The sequence below is a fragment of the Rattus norvegicus genome, chromosome 1 (genome assembly GCF_021556685.1).
Source record: "Rattus norvegicus strain SHRSP/BbbUtx chromosome 1, alternate assembly SHRSP_T2T, whole genome shotgun sequence".
Taxonomy (NCBI): domain Eukaryota; kingdom Metazoa; phylum Chordata; class Mammalia; order Rodentia; family Muridae; genus Rattus; species Rattus norvegicus.
Window position 1 is genome coordinate 165344705 of NC_141534.1, and position 14489 is coordinate 165359193.

The 14489-nt window shown below is 53.0% G+C and overlaps 1 protein-coding gene across 1 annotated transcript in view; it reads left to right on the forward strand.

Moving 5' to 3' along the window:
* Window positions 1-8396, forward strand: part of Gucy2d (guanylate cyclase 2D) — a 35347-nt gene extending 26951 nt beyond the window's left edge. Inside the window, 5 exon segments of the mRNA NM_130737.5 lie at window positions 2518-2692; window positions 3454-3552; window positions 4334-4428; window positions 5708-5793; window positions 8113-8396. Of these exon segments, the coding sequence (NP_570093.2) occupies window positions 2518-2692; window positions 3454-3552; window positions 4334-4428; window positions 5708-5793; window positions 8113-8221 (564 nt within the window). The 3' untranslated portion in view covers window positions 8222-8396.
* Window positions 8397-14489: the final 6093 nt, after the last annotated feature.

A 14489-nucleotide genomic window follows, 5' to 3' on the forward strand; every position in this document is an offset into this window, starting at 1 on the left:
TTCCCAGACATGAGTAGGTGTTCTTCTTGGCACTTTCAAATCTCCCCTTGGCAGAATTTGTTGATTCAATCCAGAGTCACAGAGAGGAAGGAAGCCTGCCCGGGTCTACACAAACAGCTGCAGAGCCATGAGGAAACCCAAGTACCCACAGGCTACCACAAGCACTCTCTCCTGCAGACAGTACAGTGGTGACCACCAGACACCTCTGCCACTGCCACTGCCACTGCCACTGGAGACCCCAGCCTCTCTTCTGCTCTCCCTGGGGACTCCATGGCTCCTAGTGACATCTGGAAGGCCCACAGCCCACACCCCGGCCTCCTGTGTGTCCCACAGATCTCCCTGAACCTCCAAGCTTTGATCTGCTCTGACTTACCCCTGGCCTGTCTCTCCTGCCTCTGCTAATCTTTTCTCACACATGTGGCCCTCCCAGCTCTGAATCATGACTCGGCTCTGCTCTGAACTCTAGCCAAGAGGCCTGCATCTTCCCGGCAGAGGGAAAAGAAATCAAACAAGGCCTGCACACCCCTCCAGATGTGGGGAACAGCAGGCCCAGGCTCTGTGATGTGTGATGTATCTCTCATCACTCCCACCCATCAACAGCAGGATCTAGTTACCGCTTTGAATCTTCTCTGGGCTGAGAAGCAGCCCTATAGCTACTTCCTGCATGGGTGGAGGTACGGGTTGGGGTGAGGGAGAGTGTGGGGGATAGTGAAGAGGGTGGGGTGGAGGGACCACCCCGGGATCAGCATTGCTGGGTAAGCACTTTTCTTTACATAGCAAAGAATTGGGTGCTGGGGGAAGGGGAGGCTTGGGACAGGAGAAAAGGGACAAGGGCAGGTGTGGTTCCCCAGCTTGGCCTGCCTATGTGAGGAGTGAGGCCCTAGCCATCAAAGCCATCAAACAGCACCAAAGTTTGCCCACCCTTCTGAGCCCAGATCTCCCTTTAGTGAAGCACAGGGTTGAAATGCAGGTGGCTCAGGTCCTTTACCTAGTCACCAACATGAGGCCAGCCATGGCTGACTGCAGCCCTTCCCCAGTCTCAGGCCTCCACTGAAAACCTCTCACACGGAGGGAGAGCTTGGCCTGAAGTCTTCACAGCATGTCTTATTTAGCACTATGAGTGCCCTTTTTGGGATGATTTAGCCCTCTGTACACATGAAGCTCAGAGAGGGCAAGATTCTTTCATGGAGGTTGCACAGCAAGTCGGTGGCACAGTAAGAGTCCGTAAGCATGCACGCTGGGATGCAGCCCTTTGTCTTGCTTCTCCTCTGTGGTAACCTCCCCTCTGAAGGAAGCACATACATTACAGGCAGCCATGGCCTCACTTGCCAGTGGCTGCTCATCACCGGACAGCTCTGGACACACCACCACCTCTGTGAGGGCCAGTGTGGCTGACCCTGCAGTGCTGGGATGTGGGGAGGTCAGCTGGTAAGAGCAAGGTACATGGCTGACATGGGAGTGAGGCATGATGGTGTTCCGAGAAACAAACAATTCTGACAGTAGAAGGGTGCAGTGGAGGGGGCATCATGCCCCACCTCAGGTCCTGAGGCTGCAGGGGCTCCGTGGGGGCAGTGTATAGCTCACAGGGAAGAAGCTGTGGCTGCAAGGGAAGCCCCTATGTGTGCAAGCAGCAGAGCTACAGTGGTTCCAGAACTTTCTTTCCTTCTTCTACCTCTTCCTCCTCCTTTTTAATTTGTGTGTGCATCTCTCTCTCTCCCTCCCTCTCTCTCTCTCTCTCTCCCTCCCTCTCTCTCTCTCTCTCTCTCTCTCTCCCTCCCTCTCTCTCTCTCTCTCTCTCTCTCTCTCTCTCTCTCTCTCTCTCTGTGTGTGTGTGTGTGTGTGTGTTTGAAGAGAGAAAGAGTGTGCATGTGTTTATGTGCATGTGTGTGTAGATAGAGGGACAATTGTGGAACAATTCTCTCCTTCCATCATGAGGGTCTGGGCTCAAGCTTAGGTCACCAAACTCAGCTGCATACACTCTTACCCATGATTCCATGATTCCATCACACACACACACACACACACACACACACACACACACACACACACAACTTCCAGTCTCCTTTTGAGACAAGTTCTTACTATATAGTTCAAAGATTTCTATCCTCAAACTTAAAGCAGTCCTCCTGCCTCAGCCTCATGAGTTTGAGAATTGCAGACTGCTACAGGCTGCCCTTGAAGCCACTTTCTTTCCAGTATCCTTGGAAGCCAATAGTCAGGACACCAGACTGTCCCTGATAGCCATCTTCTTCAGATGGAGGCCTGGCTGGCTGTGTGACTTCACGCATACTGCTCCCTGGGTCTGCTATCAGAGACAGAGCAGACCTGTCACCTGCCTTACAGACAGAGGCCACCTGAAGCTCGCAGCGCTCATCAGTGCCGAGTGCCTGGGCCCAGAAGTCTGTCAGAGCTGCAGAATGTGTGAGATCTGGAGGTGGTAGGGTGAGAGCTATTGATTGGTTGCGTGTAAGTTTGGTTGCGTGACAGGCTGTCCCAACATGAGGTTGTGGTTTGCAGGTAGAAACCATAGGGGATGCCTACATGGTGGCATCTGGGCTCCCTCGGCGCAACGGAAATCGGCATGCTGCTGAGATTGCCAACATGGCTCTGGAGATCCTTAGCTACGCAGGCAACTTCCGGATGAGGCATGCACCTGATGTGCCCATCCGTGTCAGGGCCGGTCTGCATTCAGGTAGGCAGGGATCATGGTCAGGCTATATCAATCCCCAGAATTCCCAGGGGCAGGGGTTGGGCCAGCTCTAGTGCTGCATCTGGACCTCTGGCATCCTGACACTCTCTCTGAAAGTTTTGTTTCTGGTCACCCTTGGTTACCAAAGGGTCTAGACACTCAGATTCATAAATCTTGGTTCAAAGTTTTCTGACCTTAGCATCTAGTCAAGGGCAGATGATTCCATACGGAGAAGTCGATAGTCTGATTGAAGAGACAGAAATATCCTATAGTCATGGGGACAAGTAAATGTCTGTCGACCTGGGTGTGGAAGAGGCCTCACAGAAGGTCTCTATGCTCCTCCCACCCCATGGCTCCACCCCCATGGCTCCTCCTCCAGGATCAAGAGCAGAGTGGAGGACTCTTGTAGCCTCAAAACCCTCACTGACCTCTACAGTCTTCCCCTGCAGCTCCCCAGCATTCTCTCACCCACACTCAGCCATAGTTTCCCAGGCCTTTGAAGCTCATCTCCTGCCCGCTCATCTTCCCTTCAAGACAGCTCAACACCACTTCTCCACGTTGCTTCCCTTATCCCTGGCTACTGTTTCCCTGTCTCCCATGGGGCCGCCGGGCCCTAGCCCAGAGCCTAGCACATGCAGGGCCTCCCTCAGAGTTGCCACTTACTCCAGACACCATGATCCTCAGCAGGACACACAGAGGGTGGTGTGGTGGCATGGGGGGTGCCCTGTCTGGCCCCTGAGGTCCCAAGCACATTTGGTTTTCAGGGCCCTGTGTGGCAGGTGTTGTGGGTCTCACCATGCCTCGGTACTGCCTCTTTGGGGACACCGTGAACACTGCTTCCAGGATGGAATCCACTGGACTGCGTGAGTGTCTCCGACTTCTATCCCGCCCCTCGTAGAAGTCTTTCTCAACAAACTCAGACTAGCTACGGGAAACAGTATTCAGTTACCATGTCCCCTCCTGGTGGCAGCAAACCCTAGGCTTCAGCACAGGGAACAGAAGGGAAAGATGTGTGTTCTTTAACTTTCCATGGGTTTCTCTGATGATCTCGTGGGAGAACTAGCAGAGAAGACAATGATCCAAGAGGCAGGAAACCTGGGTCCTCCCCTTAGCGCTGCAACCAACCAACTTGCCCAGTGTCCTTGAACAGGCTCTGCCTGGAAGGCCTTGGTGTCCTCCCTTTACAGTGAGGTGACCTCTTGCAGCTTCTGATTTTACTTGGCTGCATGCCAATCCCTATTATGCTAGGTCAGCTCCAGTGCCACCATGTAGAGATCTCCAACATTTTAGGCCCTTACATGGGGAGAAGCTATTCTGGTGGTTTGAAGAAAGCAGCCAACATTGCCACATCTTAGGACCTGTCTCTAGGTGTCGATGGTGCAGTCTTTAATGTGCACACACTGTGTGACTGGACGTGGTAGCCCTACAGGCAAACACTGTATTCCTGGGACACCACCTCCTAACACTTCATTTATGCAGTTTGTTTTGGGGGGGGGGGGCTTTTAGCTATCAAGGGGAATGAGAGGGTTAGGAGGAAGAACCACATGCATAACTGTGTGGTGTGACTGGCTGGGGCTGGAGTCATAGGCTCTTAGGAAGTAGGCTGCCACCGGGCCGTGGCTTGATTTCTGTCTGTCTTCTCAGCATACAGAATCCACGTCAGCCGAAACACTGTCCAGGCCCTGCTTAGCCTTGACGAAGGCTACAAAATTGATGTCAGAGGTCAGACCGAACTGAAGGTGAGGGACTGCCCTAGAGACCGGGTTCTGGGTGCAGGAGGTCTCAGCTGGCCAGTTCGTATGAGCTGGGCATAGACGTGATCCTCTATGGCCCCCAATTTAGAAGCAAGCAAGATTTCTTCCTAGGAGCTATTTGGTTCTATTCTAGAGTCAGGGGCACAGCAGAGAAGTTTGTGGCCACTGATGATCCACTTGAGTAGCACCCTGGTGCCCAGCCCACATAGCACATACAACCCTCAGAGCAGTTGTGAAAAGAACAAGATATCTCCACGTTACATAGTTGAGTGAATCCAATTAGAAAAGCAAAGGCTAGCTCATGACCGATCCAATGATGGCTCTGAGCTTGTGTCTTCTCTACAACACTCCTGGGCTCCTGTGCATCCTTCAGAACCCAGTTCAGACATCACCAAAGCCTACCCTGTCCCAAGAACATCCGTGCTTACTCCAAATAGTGGCTACCATAACTTCCCTGTGCATCCATTGATGGCTTTCCATGACCACGGTGTGATGCTGGGCTCTGAACTTGTCCATGAGCTCCTTCAAGGCAGAGAAGAGTCTTGAGCCTTGGTTGCCTCCTCTTCTTCCTCCTCTTCTTCCACCTCCTTCTCCTCCTCCTCCAGTTCATCTGTTAGGGGAAGACCTGATGAGGAGGCAGGCACCCTAGTTAGTGTAAAGCCCCTGCCCCAGGATTGGGACTGGACCTCAAAACCAGGCACTCCTTATGATTCGTGACACTATGGGGTGTTGCCACAGCAGGAAGTGTAGCTGTAGGAGACACCGAGGGTATGGTCCTCAATCTCTTAGGGGCCAGTGTCTGCCTGTGACACCCTGGGATTGACATGGCTAGAGGAGGCTGGGGGTAGGGGAATGAGCCCAGGGTAGGAATGTTGGACTTGGGGACATGAGCCTGGTATGTCCTGAGAAAGAGGACTGAGTCAACAGAGAAACTCTTCGGGCTGGAATAGCATAGGAGCCCAGTGTCCTACAGCTCCCTCCCACCCAATCCAAGGAAGGCTGCAGAGTCTTCCAAGGGAAGATGGGAAGGAATTCTACACAGTGCATGCCTCAGCTTTTGAGGATCCCAGGCCTGCTTCATCTCTTTAACTGATAAGTATTCTATTACTAACCCTCACAATGGCTTTAGGACATAACAGGAAGCACAGACAGGTGAAGTAAGTTGGTCAAAGCCACACAGCTGTAAAGAGGGAAAGCCAGGCTTCTCCTTGCCTGGAGATGTTGCCCAGAGCCTGGGCCTCTCACCTCTTCCTCTTTGTTCCAGGGGAAGGGCTTGGAGGAGACTTACTGGCTGACAGGGAAGACAGGATTTTGCAGATCCCTCCCTACACCTCTGTCCATCCAGCCTGGGTGAGTGAGGGGTTCCTTAAAACCACTTCCCTATTAGGGGTGACCCCCGTTATTTTAGATTATCAAAGGCCTGACTACTGGAAAGACCTGGGAAATACATAATTTGCCTGGCGTTAACTAAGTACTGTCTCTGTGTGACAGAATGGGTGGCAGCTGTGATTGCTCCACAGCCAGGCTGAGCCACCATTTGGGGTGCAACTAGGGTCCCTAGGATGCTCACTTGGCTAGAATGAACACTTCCTGTGTCCCTATAAAAGCTGCATAAACAGGCCACCTGTGGGCATGTCATGCACCCAGCACTGAGGGTCTTTCTCTTCTGAGCTGTCCAGCTGTGTTCTTGTCGCCATCTGCCACAGACATGGGACTCCTCTATCAAAAGGACATCAACAGGCAGCATGAGGAAGATCCTTTAGAGCTTGGGCCTCTGACAGCACATTCTCTGTCCTCCATCCTTCCACTGAGGGCCATGGGGAATATCAGTGGGTTCCTCCAACAGGCTGCTCCTCGCTCCCCTGCCCTCATGAGCAGCCTCCACAGACAAAGGCAGCAGGCATAGGTGTTATCAGAGGACAGAAGGTTCTGGGGCCATGATGTCCAAGGGGCTTAGTCCATAGGGGAAATGGGACTGGAGGTGCACCAGCCCCTCCCAGATGCCTCTAACACATCGGTTCTCCACCTGTGGTTGGCCACCCGTTTGGGGTCACATACCAGATATCCTGCATACATTCTGATTCAAAACAATAGCAAAAATCACAGTTATGAACTGACAATGAAATAATGTCATGGTTGGGGATCACCACAGCATGAGGGACTGTATTAAAGGGTGACACAGCTGGGACTCACTGCTAAACCTGGCTGCTCTGAGCCATCGGCTTGGCCCCTGCCAGTGCTTACTTTGCCGGACACCTTCTCAGGGGCTTCTGGGCCACCCACTAAAGCACACCTCAGGTCTTCCCACCCAGGGCCTTTGTTCTTGCTGTTGCTATGGCTTAAGATGCACTGCCACTTTTAGGGGTTTCGTTTTGGTTTGTTTGTCATCGCGTCATTTTATTTATTTGCTTGTTTGTAGCACTGGAACTGAATTCAGATTGTACTCCTCCACTGAGTCACACCCTCGATAGCCTGACCCCTTCCTGCATTCAGGCCTCAGCTCACAGCCCGATCCCTCGGTTCATCTGATCTGGCCACACCCTGAGGAAGGCCCAGTCCCCTCCTGCCCTGTCCCCACCCAGGCTCTATCCATGCCCGCAGTTCAGAGAAGTCCTTTCTGCCCCAGCTACTCTGTACCAGGACTGGGATCTGCCGGCTTGGTTGCAATTTATCAACCCAGGCTCCCTAAGCTGATTTTTTCCATTCCTAGGCAGAAACTTTAGAAGGTGCCAGAAACGTTTTCATCTTCTGGCTCAAGGAGGGAAGAAACTGAAGATTAGCCACAAGGAGCATGGCCTGACCCAGAGCCTCAGGCAGGCAGGGAAGGGTCTGTGCTCAGAGCCTACGTGTGAGCTGTCAGGGATCTGCATCTATATATGCACACACACACGCACACACACACACACACACACACACACACACGTATGCAAGCATGCACACACACACACACACACACACACAAGCGTGTGTGCACAGCATCTGGTTACAACACTATCCCATCGAAAGTGAGACTGAGATCAGAGGCAGAAGTCTACGCTGATTTTGTGATGGCAAAGCCATCTACGGGGCAACAGAACTGAGAGAGCCCCACCCCCATCATTCCTCAAGGAGACACCACAAAGCTCCCTTTCTCTTCTCCTCTGCTCTTGCAAACCAGCATCCATGATGTTCCTGAGAGCTGGAAGTGTGGTTCAGTGGCAGAATGCTTGCCTAGCGTCTATGCAGTATTGGGTTTTACCCCTGTGTAGTGCTGTGAAGTCTTGGCTGTTCCTCAGATGCCTGCTTCATTCTCAAAGCAGTTCTGGGGGTTAGCCAGCTCGGGGCATCGTGGGCAGAGCAGACAAGAAAGTGAACATTTATGGGGGATGTCCAGGGAACACCTTGTCCCAGGGCCTCCCAGATCATATTCCAAGTAGAGCACAGAGGGGTGGCCACAGAAGCAGAAGACAGCACATTTGAGCATTGGGATGTTGCGGTACAAAGGTGGGACGCATTAGGTCAGTATGTCCCATGTACCCACTGTGCCCAGTGTGCACCGTGTGCCCAGGGCAGGCTGCTGGGTGTCATCAGACATAAGAGAGAAGGTATGCCTGGCACCTTTAAAAAGCCCTGCAACCTCTCTCTGTTGCTCCTCTCACTTTATGACCCTTGTCTTTTCTTTCTCCTCAGAGACCCATGGCAGGACCATATAAACCAAGAAATCCGGACTGGCTTTGCCAAAGCTCGCCAGAGTCTGGCTGAGCCCAGGAGTTCAGGGGACACTGGGCCAGGTCCCTGATAGCAAGTCGGTGGGCAGGTGCCAAGGCAGCCAAGATGCCCCCATCACCCCTGCCTCCTACGAATGTCTGCCTGCCACCATGAGTGGTATGAGGAGCTGCTGTCTTCCCTAGTGACTCTGGGGGTGTCCTTGCCTCCTGTCAGGAAAACAATAAAAATGGAAATACTCCCTTCCATCCTGCAGTGCTTCACTTCATGTTGGGCAAGCCATTTGATGCAGAGAGCCCACTGTTTCCAAGTCTCTTGTTCCTTATGGAAGACCCTGTCCACAGCACATGGCTAAGGGCCCAAGGCCAGGGTAAGGAGAGCCTTTGCCCCCAGTGGCCGGTGCACACACCCACCCCCTACTCTGTGTGTGTGTGTGTATGTGCGTGTGTGTCCTCTCTGTTATCCTCCCTACAAGCATCAAAAAGATTCTCAAAATGCCCAGAGTATACCCTTGGGCCCATAGGTAGCATCCAGTCCTGACTATTTCCTTGCCTCACCAGAACAGGTCCAAACTTCAGCACCTGAGAGCACAGTGCTGAGAGGCCAGTGTGGGGCCCCAGAATCTTGAGAGAGGAGCCAAGAATTTCTTGGCTGTCTGGAAGTGAGAGTTTGGAAGAATAATACTGAGGAAGAAGAAGAGGAGGAGGGGGAGAGGGAGGAGGGGGAGGAAGGGGAGGGGGAGGGGGAGGAGGGGGAGAAGGAGGAGGAGGAGGGGGAGGAGGGGGAGGAGCCCAGCTCATTAAACAGCGGCATGTCAAAGAACAGTCCCTAAATCCCTGCAGCTGATTTCAGAGCCAGCAAGATCAGCTGCACATGTAACTCATTTTCCCACTGATGGCTGGGGCCCTTTGGGAGAGGGAGATGATGGTAAGACTCTACCTGGGGGTTCTGGAGAAACCTGTGTAGGTCACTGTGTCCAGATTCCCTTCAGCTGGCCTTCCCTACCTGCACAACTTTGCACTGAATCCTTTTGAGCCTGTGGAGACATTATGCCTGTCCACCAAATCATCCTGCAGATGCTGAGAAGGGAAGTCCTCCTGGGTGTTGGTGGGATGTGGCTATGACTTGTGTGGTATAGCTACGGGGGACCTGCTTTCTACGGGGTCTTCACGCTCTGCCTTAGGCCTGTAGCTCTTACCAGGAGGCTTCCCCTGGGTCTGAGACATGGTTAGATAGTGAGGCCCTCTGGAGACTTGGATGTGTCCTGAGGCACACAGAGGTACTGCACATGATGGGCAAACACAAAGAAGTTGCCTTCATCTGGGCCTCAGTGTTCCGTCTGTGAGCGTCGGCCATCACACAGGTCTCCGAGTCTCGGTCCCTACTGTACCACAGAGACCAGATGAATTTACTACCTTGTGGGCTCTTGTGCAATCAGAGGGGGTCAGGGAGCAGAAGCCACACAAACTCAGGGTGTAGGACAGATGTGACTTAGGATGTAAATGTGCAAGTGTCCTGACCCATAAATCTCTGTGGAGCCTTACCTAGACACCAGAGCTCAGACACCTAGCAGGCAGACCATATGAGCCTGTGTGAGCTGTCTCTGTGTCATGCAAACACTGTCTATGAGTCTCTGTGCCTGTGCACTTGTGTTCTGTGTTTCGGTGTGCATGTATCAGTGTCTATGTGGGCCTGGAGATCTGCAAGCCTGGCTTCAGCATGTGCGTTGTTGAATCTGAGTGTCCATGTAAACCCTGCTGCGTGTGTCATGCAGTTCACCTTTGTATGTCCTAGAACACGTGCCCATGTACGTGTCATGTCTAGTGTAACTGGCTTTACCCATGGGCTTTTACACTTGAGCAGTCCAGGAGAACAACCAGCCAGCTGATCACTAAGATGTCCCCACTGCTGGCCCAGGCAGCTGTTCCCAGGCTTCTGCACAGATGCCTTTGGAAGAACCAGGGGATTTGGACCTGGGGTGGGGAGTGGGACCCTAGTTCCAAAGTTGGCCCACTAAGCACAAGTAGTTGTGTGAGTTGACCCCTCTGAAAGTGTTCCCCTGCCCTACACTTCCCTGTCATCCAGAATTTGGGAGTGGGCTGTACCCCCACTGTGCCCTGCATGCTGTCTGCTATGGGTCAGACCTGTCTTTAGCTCTACCATGCCCACCACCCTTGGAGGAACTGTTTGCCCATCTTATGGACCAGGAGATGGAGAGTTGGAGGGGGTAGTGTGCCCTCTCCCTTCCCTGACCCATGCCTTCTAGTGCCAGAGAAGCTCCACCTCCAGAAAGCCATGGTCCCAAATGTGTTCCCAGGGATTTGCCTCCAGGACATGGCTCTCCTCTCCTAGCTCTGGGGCCTTTGGTTAGCTGGGTGCAGTGGCTCTGGAGAGGAGCCAGCCTGGAGTCTGCATGAATGAACTCACACACTCATGCAGGGCCTGAGCCTAGGCTCTATGCTGTCTGTCAGCTGGCAACTGAGATGTCCCTCTGTCCCACCAGCATGGGCTGTCTATCCTTCCATCCTTTCGGAGTGAGATCTGAGGGAAGGGCCATTCCAGCCTCATTAGGAGATGGGGTCACACTTCAGCAGATGGGGTTCTGGTGGAGACAGGTGATTGGGAGCCGATGGTCCCTCATCATGTAATAGGGCACAATTTGGGCAGTGGACTTGGAACACTGCAAAGTCTTTAGCCAAAGCCAGCTCTGCATCTGTCTGCCCCATTGTAGCCTCCCAGAACCCCCAGATCTGTTGCCATGGCACATTCTACACTCTTCCCTGGGGCCCCTCAGGGTGCTCCAGCTTTGCTCCTGTCACCACCTATCTAAATGGTCTTAGCTCTTTCCAGTGCCCAGTAAACCACCACACACCAGTCAAAGCCCACCTGAAGAAGCCTCCTCCAGTTGCTATAGACCCTCCCTCCCCTCTGAATGAGTTAGCAGTTGCTATGGCTGGCATCTCTGGGGTGGCAGCCTTGTTTAGTTCATTTAGCCTAATGCCTAGGTAGACGCAGGTGAGGGGCTGAATTAGTGAGTGGACAAATAAAGCCAAGGAGCCCATAGGCGTCTTACAAGCAGTCCTTCCCTGGGATGCTCGGAATAATGCTCACACAGGACCCAGTGGTTTAGGCTCTACAGCATGTCAGATGGCCCTAGCCTGTCCTGAGCAGCCTCTGCTCACAAGCCCACAGCAATTCCAGCAATGCATAGCCTGTGTATTCCTTTCCAGACCTTTGACTTCCACCCCCTCCTGACAGATTTCTTCTTTCCAGGTCTCCGCTTTCTGCTGTTTCCTACAGGAAGTCTTCCAAGACTTCCCAGAAGCCTTTCTCCCACCCCTGAGTGCTATGGCTTTTCATTCCCAGCCGCTCTGGCTATACTGATCTGAGTATGCCTCTGCTGCAGACCTGGGGCTTCCTGAGCAGGGCCTTGCTCTAGGGACTTGAGTCTCTGATCAGTGGAGAAGGGACTTAGTGTGGCAGCAGTGGTAGTGAGGCTACAGTGGTTAAGTGAGCACCAGTGTAATGTGAATGGAACACTGCTCAAAAGAAAGCCAAGGCTACACTTCGTGGGAGGCCGTTAAATACTGCAGAGCAGGGACACAGGGATTGGCCATCTTCTATACAGTCTCTAGACAGCCTTGAGGTCCTTTATGAGAAGCCAAGGTCCCCAAGCCAACCCTGGCTGCCCCCTGAAGGGTCTAAGGTCTACAAGGCCCTCTTCCCTAGTCTTCACTCACCGAGCCTGTTCAAGGTTCCAGTCTCAGAGAGATGTGTCTTTAAACGTCCACTAGGGGGCAGGCAAGGCATTCCAGACAGGCTTTATGAGCTACAGGCTCCTGGGCTGGCCTTCCCGCTGGAAGAGTGAGGGCAATGGTAGACTCACTCAGCTGTATCCACTTGACAGGGGGCTCCACCTAACCACTGAAGGGCAGCAAGAGATCTCAGGCCCAGTGTCTTGTCACCACACAGAAGGCTTGGAGGCATTGAGAGGCATGTATCAAAGGGTTGGTTGGTATTTCATTAGTCACACTTTCTACCAAACGACAAGTAAGTTGAGTTCATTTAGAGCATGTTCCCTGGCTCATGTGGCATATTGTACCCTCTCCTGGGAAGCCGGCCAAATTGTCCTATTTACAGACAGCGAGACACTTGGTGGCCTCCCACTGATTGGCTTGGCCTTTCTTCTGAGCCCCAGACCTACAGATATCTCCTTGGAGAGTCCCAGGTCTCCCAACTATGCAGGGTACAGCCAGATGTGTGTATATGCATGTGCGTGCACAAATGTGTACAGGTGTGTGTGTGTACATGTGTATGTGCAAATTGTGTGCATGCACAGGTGTGTGTACATGCAATTGGAGCCAGAGGTTGAATCTGAGTCTTCCTTGATCGTTCACCACCTTAGTTTTCTCGCTGTACCCAGAGTTTACTGATTGGGCTGGCCAATGAGCTCCAGTCTCAGACTCCCCACCACTATGATTAGAGGAGCATTTCACCACAGCCTCCTTTCTCTGGGAGTGCTGGGCGTCAGAACTCAGGCCGCTGTGCCTGCATGGCAAGCACTTTACTGACTTAGCCATTCCCCCAACCCTAAGGCCTGGGCTCCTTCAAGGCTTGGTCTTCCCCTGGGGTCTGGGCATACTGTGAGGCTCTCAGAGCATTTTCATGCCACACCAAAAGGAAACTAATGTGGACGGGTGTCTGGGACTCCATCTTCTCCACAGTGCCACGAGGTAAGTAGGGGCCATCCTTTTAGATGAAGGTATTCAGGTTGGGGTCAAGGTCACCCAGCCACCCTATGGCAGAACTGAACCTCAACTCCAAAGCCACCTCTAGCACCACCCTCGCAACCTCATGAGCTGCAGTAATAGGTAACACGGACACACACACACACACACACACACACACACACACACACACACACACACACACACAGTGAGGCCCAACAGTGGAATCATGATCATTCTGGGGTGAAACCAGAAAAGCAACCGGTTAGGCCAATGTCATGAACAGATGTCTACGTGGATGGAGGGGCTAAGGTGGTCACTGTGAACAGGGGCAAGGTCAGGCTGATGGTGTGTCAGGCTGCAGGAGAGCAAAGGGAAGGCTAGAGGCCGATTCAGACTTCTGCTTCTGTGCACAGCAAAAACCCCATAATGTCTCTCCAGTCCCTCCCTTGGTGGCCTTTTCCTGGCTCCTGAGCCCAAGAAATACAGACCTCCGGCACCCCTTGGGGACATTTTTGCAGGATCAGCATGGAGCTCTACATGAAGTCCCTCTAGCCCTTGCCTCTGGAATTTTCCATGAGAAAGGGAGGAGGTGGGGAAGAGGGAAGCAGAGAGGGAGGGGCTGGAGAGGAAAGAGAGGGAGGGGACTGGAAAGGGCTTTTGGTGGCGATAACCAAGGAGGCTTGAGAGAGCAGGAAGGGGAGAGGGGGCAGAGGACATGTGTGGTTGTGTGATTTGTGAGATGGTACGAGCAGTCCAAGAGACAGGAAAAATGGGAGGGGTGGTATGAGCTCCACCACAGTGGCATCATAGGTCTTAAGCAAGGGAGTGGCCTGGTCCATGGCTGCCACAGGGACATAGGAACGAGAAAGGGGACCTTAGACTAGAGAGCTGTCCTGGGGGAAGGGTGAGAACACAGGAGATGTTCCAGGTTCAGAGGGGAGGTGGGAGGTACTAGAAGGTAGACATGGGGAAGGATGCAGACCAGTGGCTGTGTGAACTGTGGACAGAATCCATTTATGGTGGTGGTGAACTGAGGGCTTTGAACGAACTCAGTAGACTGAGGAGCTGGAGGCACAGTGAGGAGCAGGGAGACAGGAGAGCAGTCAGCTCCCTTCTAGGTCTGGCAAGGAAGAGGCCTGGAATTAGGGCTTTGTCCCTACTGCTGGAAAAGTACACAGGGAGAACAGCTATGTAGAATGCTCCTTCCTCCATACTGTGTCTGCCACAGGAAGCTGGGGACACCTACGGACCCATGCAGACAGGATCAAGTTTGTTCTGAGGAATGGAGTTCAGACCTCAAACCCTGGTGTCCTGCGTGCCTGACCCAGAGGAGTGAGATAGCCAGCAGGCAGCAGTCACCAGCCTGGAGAGCAGAAGTCCTAGACACCCAGTAACCATTTCCAAGACGGCAGGCATACCCCGGCCTCCTTGTATCTGTCTGGATTAATCACAGGACCCCCATGGCTTGCTGTCTGACTGATGCCAAAACATGCCTTCCCACTCACCCCTTTTTGTGCCTTAGGAATCAGCTGAGTAAAAGACATTTGGCTCATGTGTAGTCTAACACTGAGAAAATCTGCTTCTGGGCCCTGAAGATGGCAGCCCAGTTCC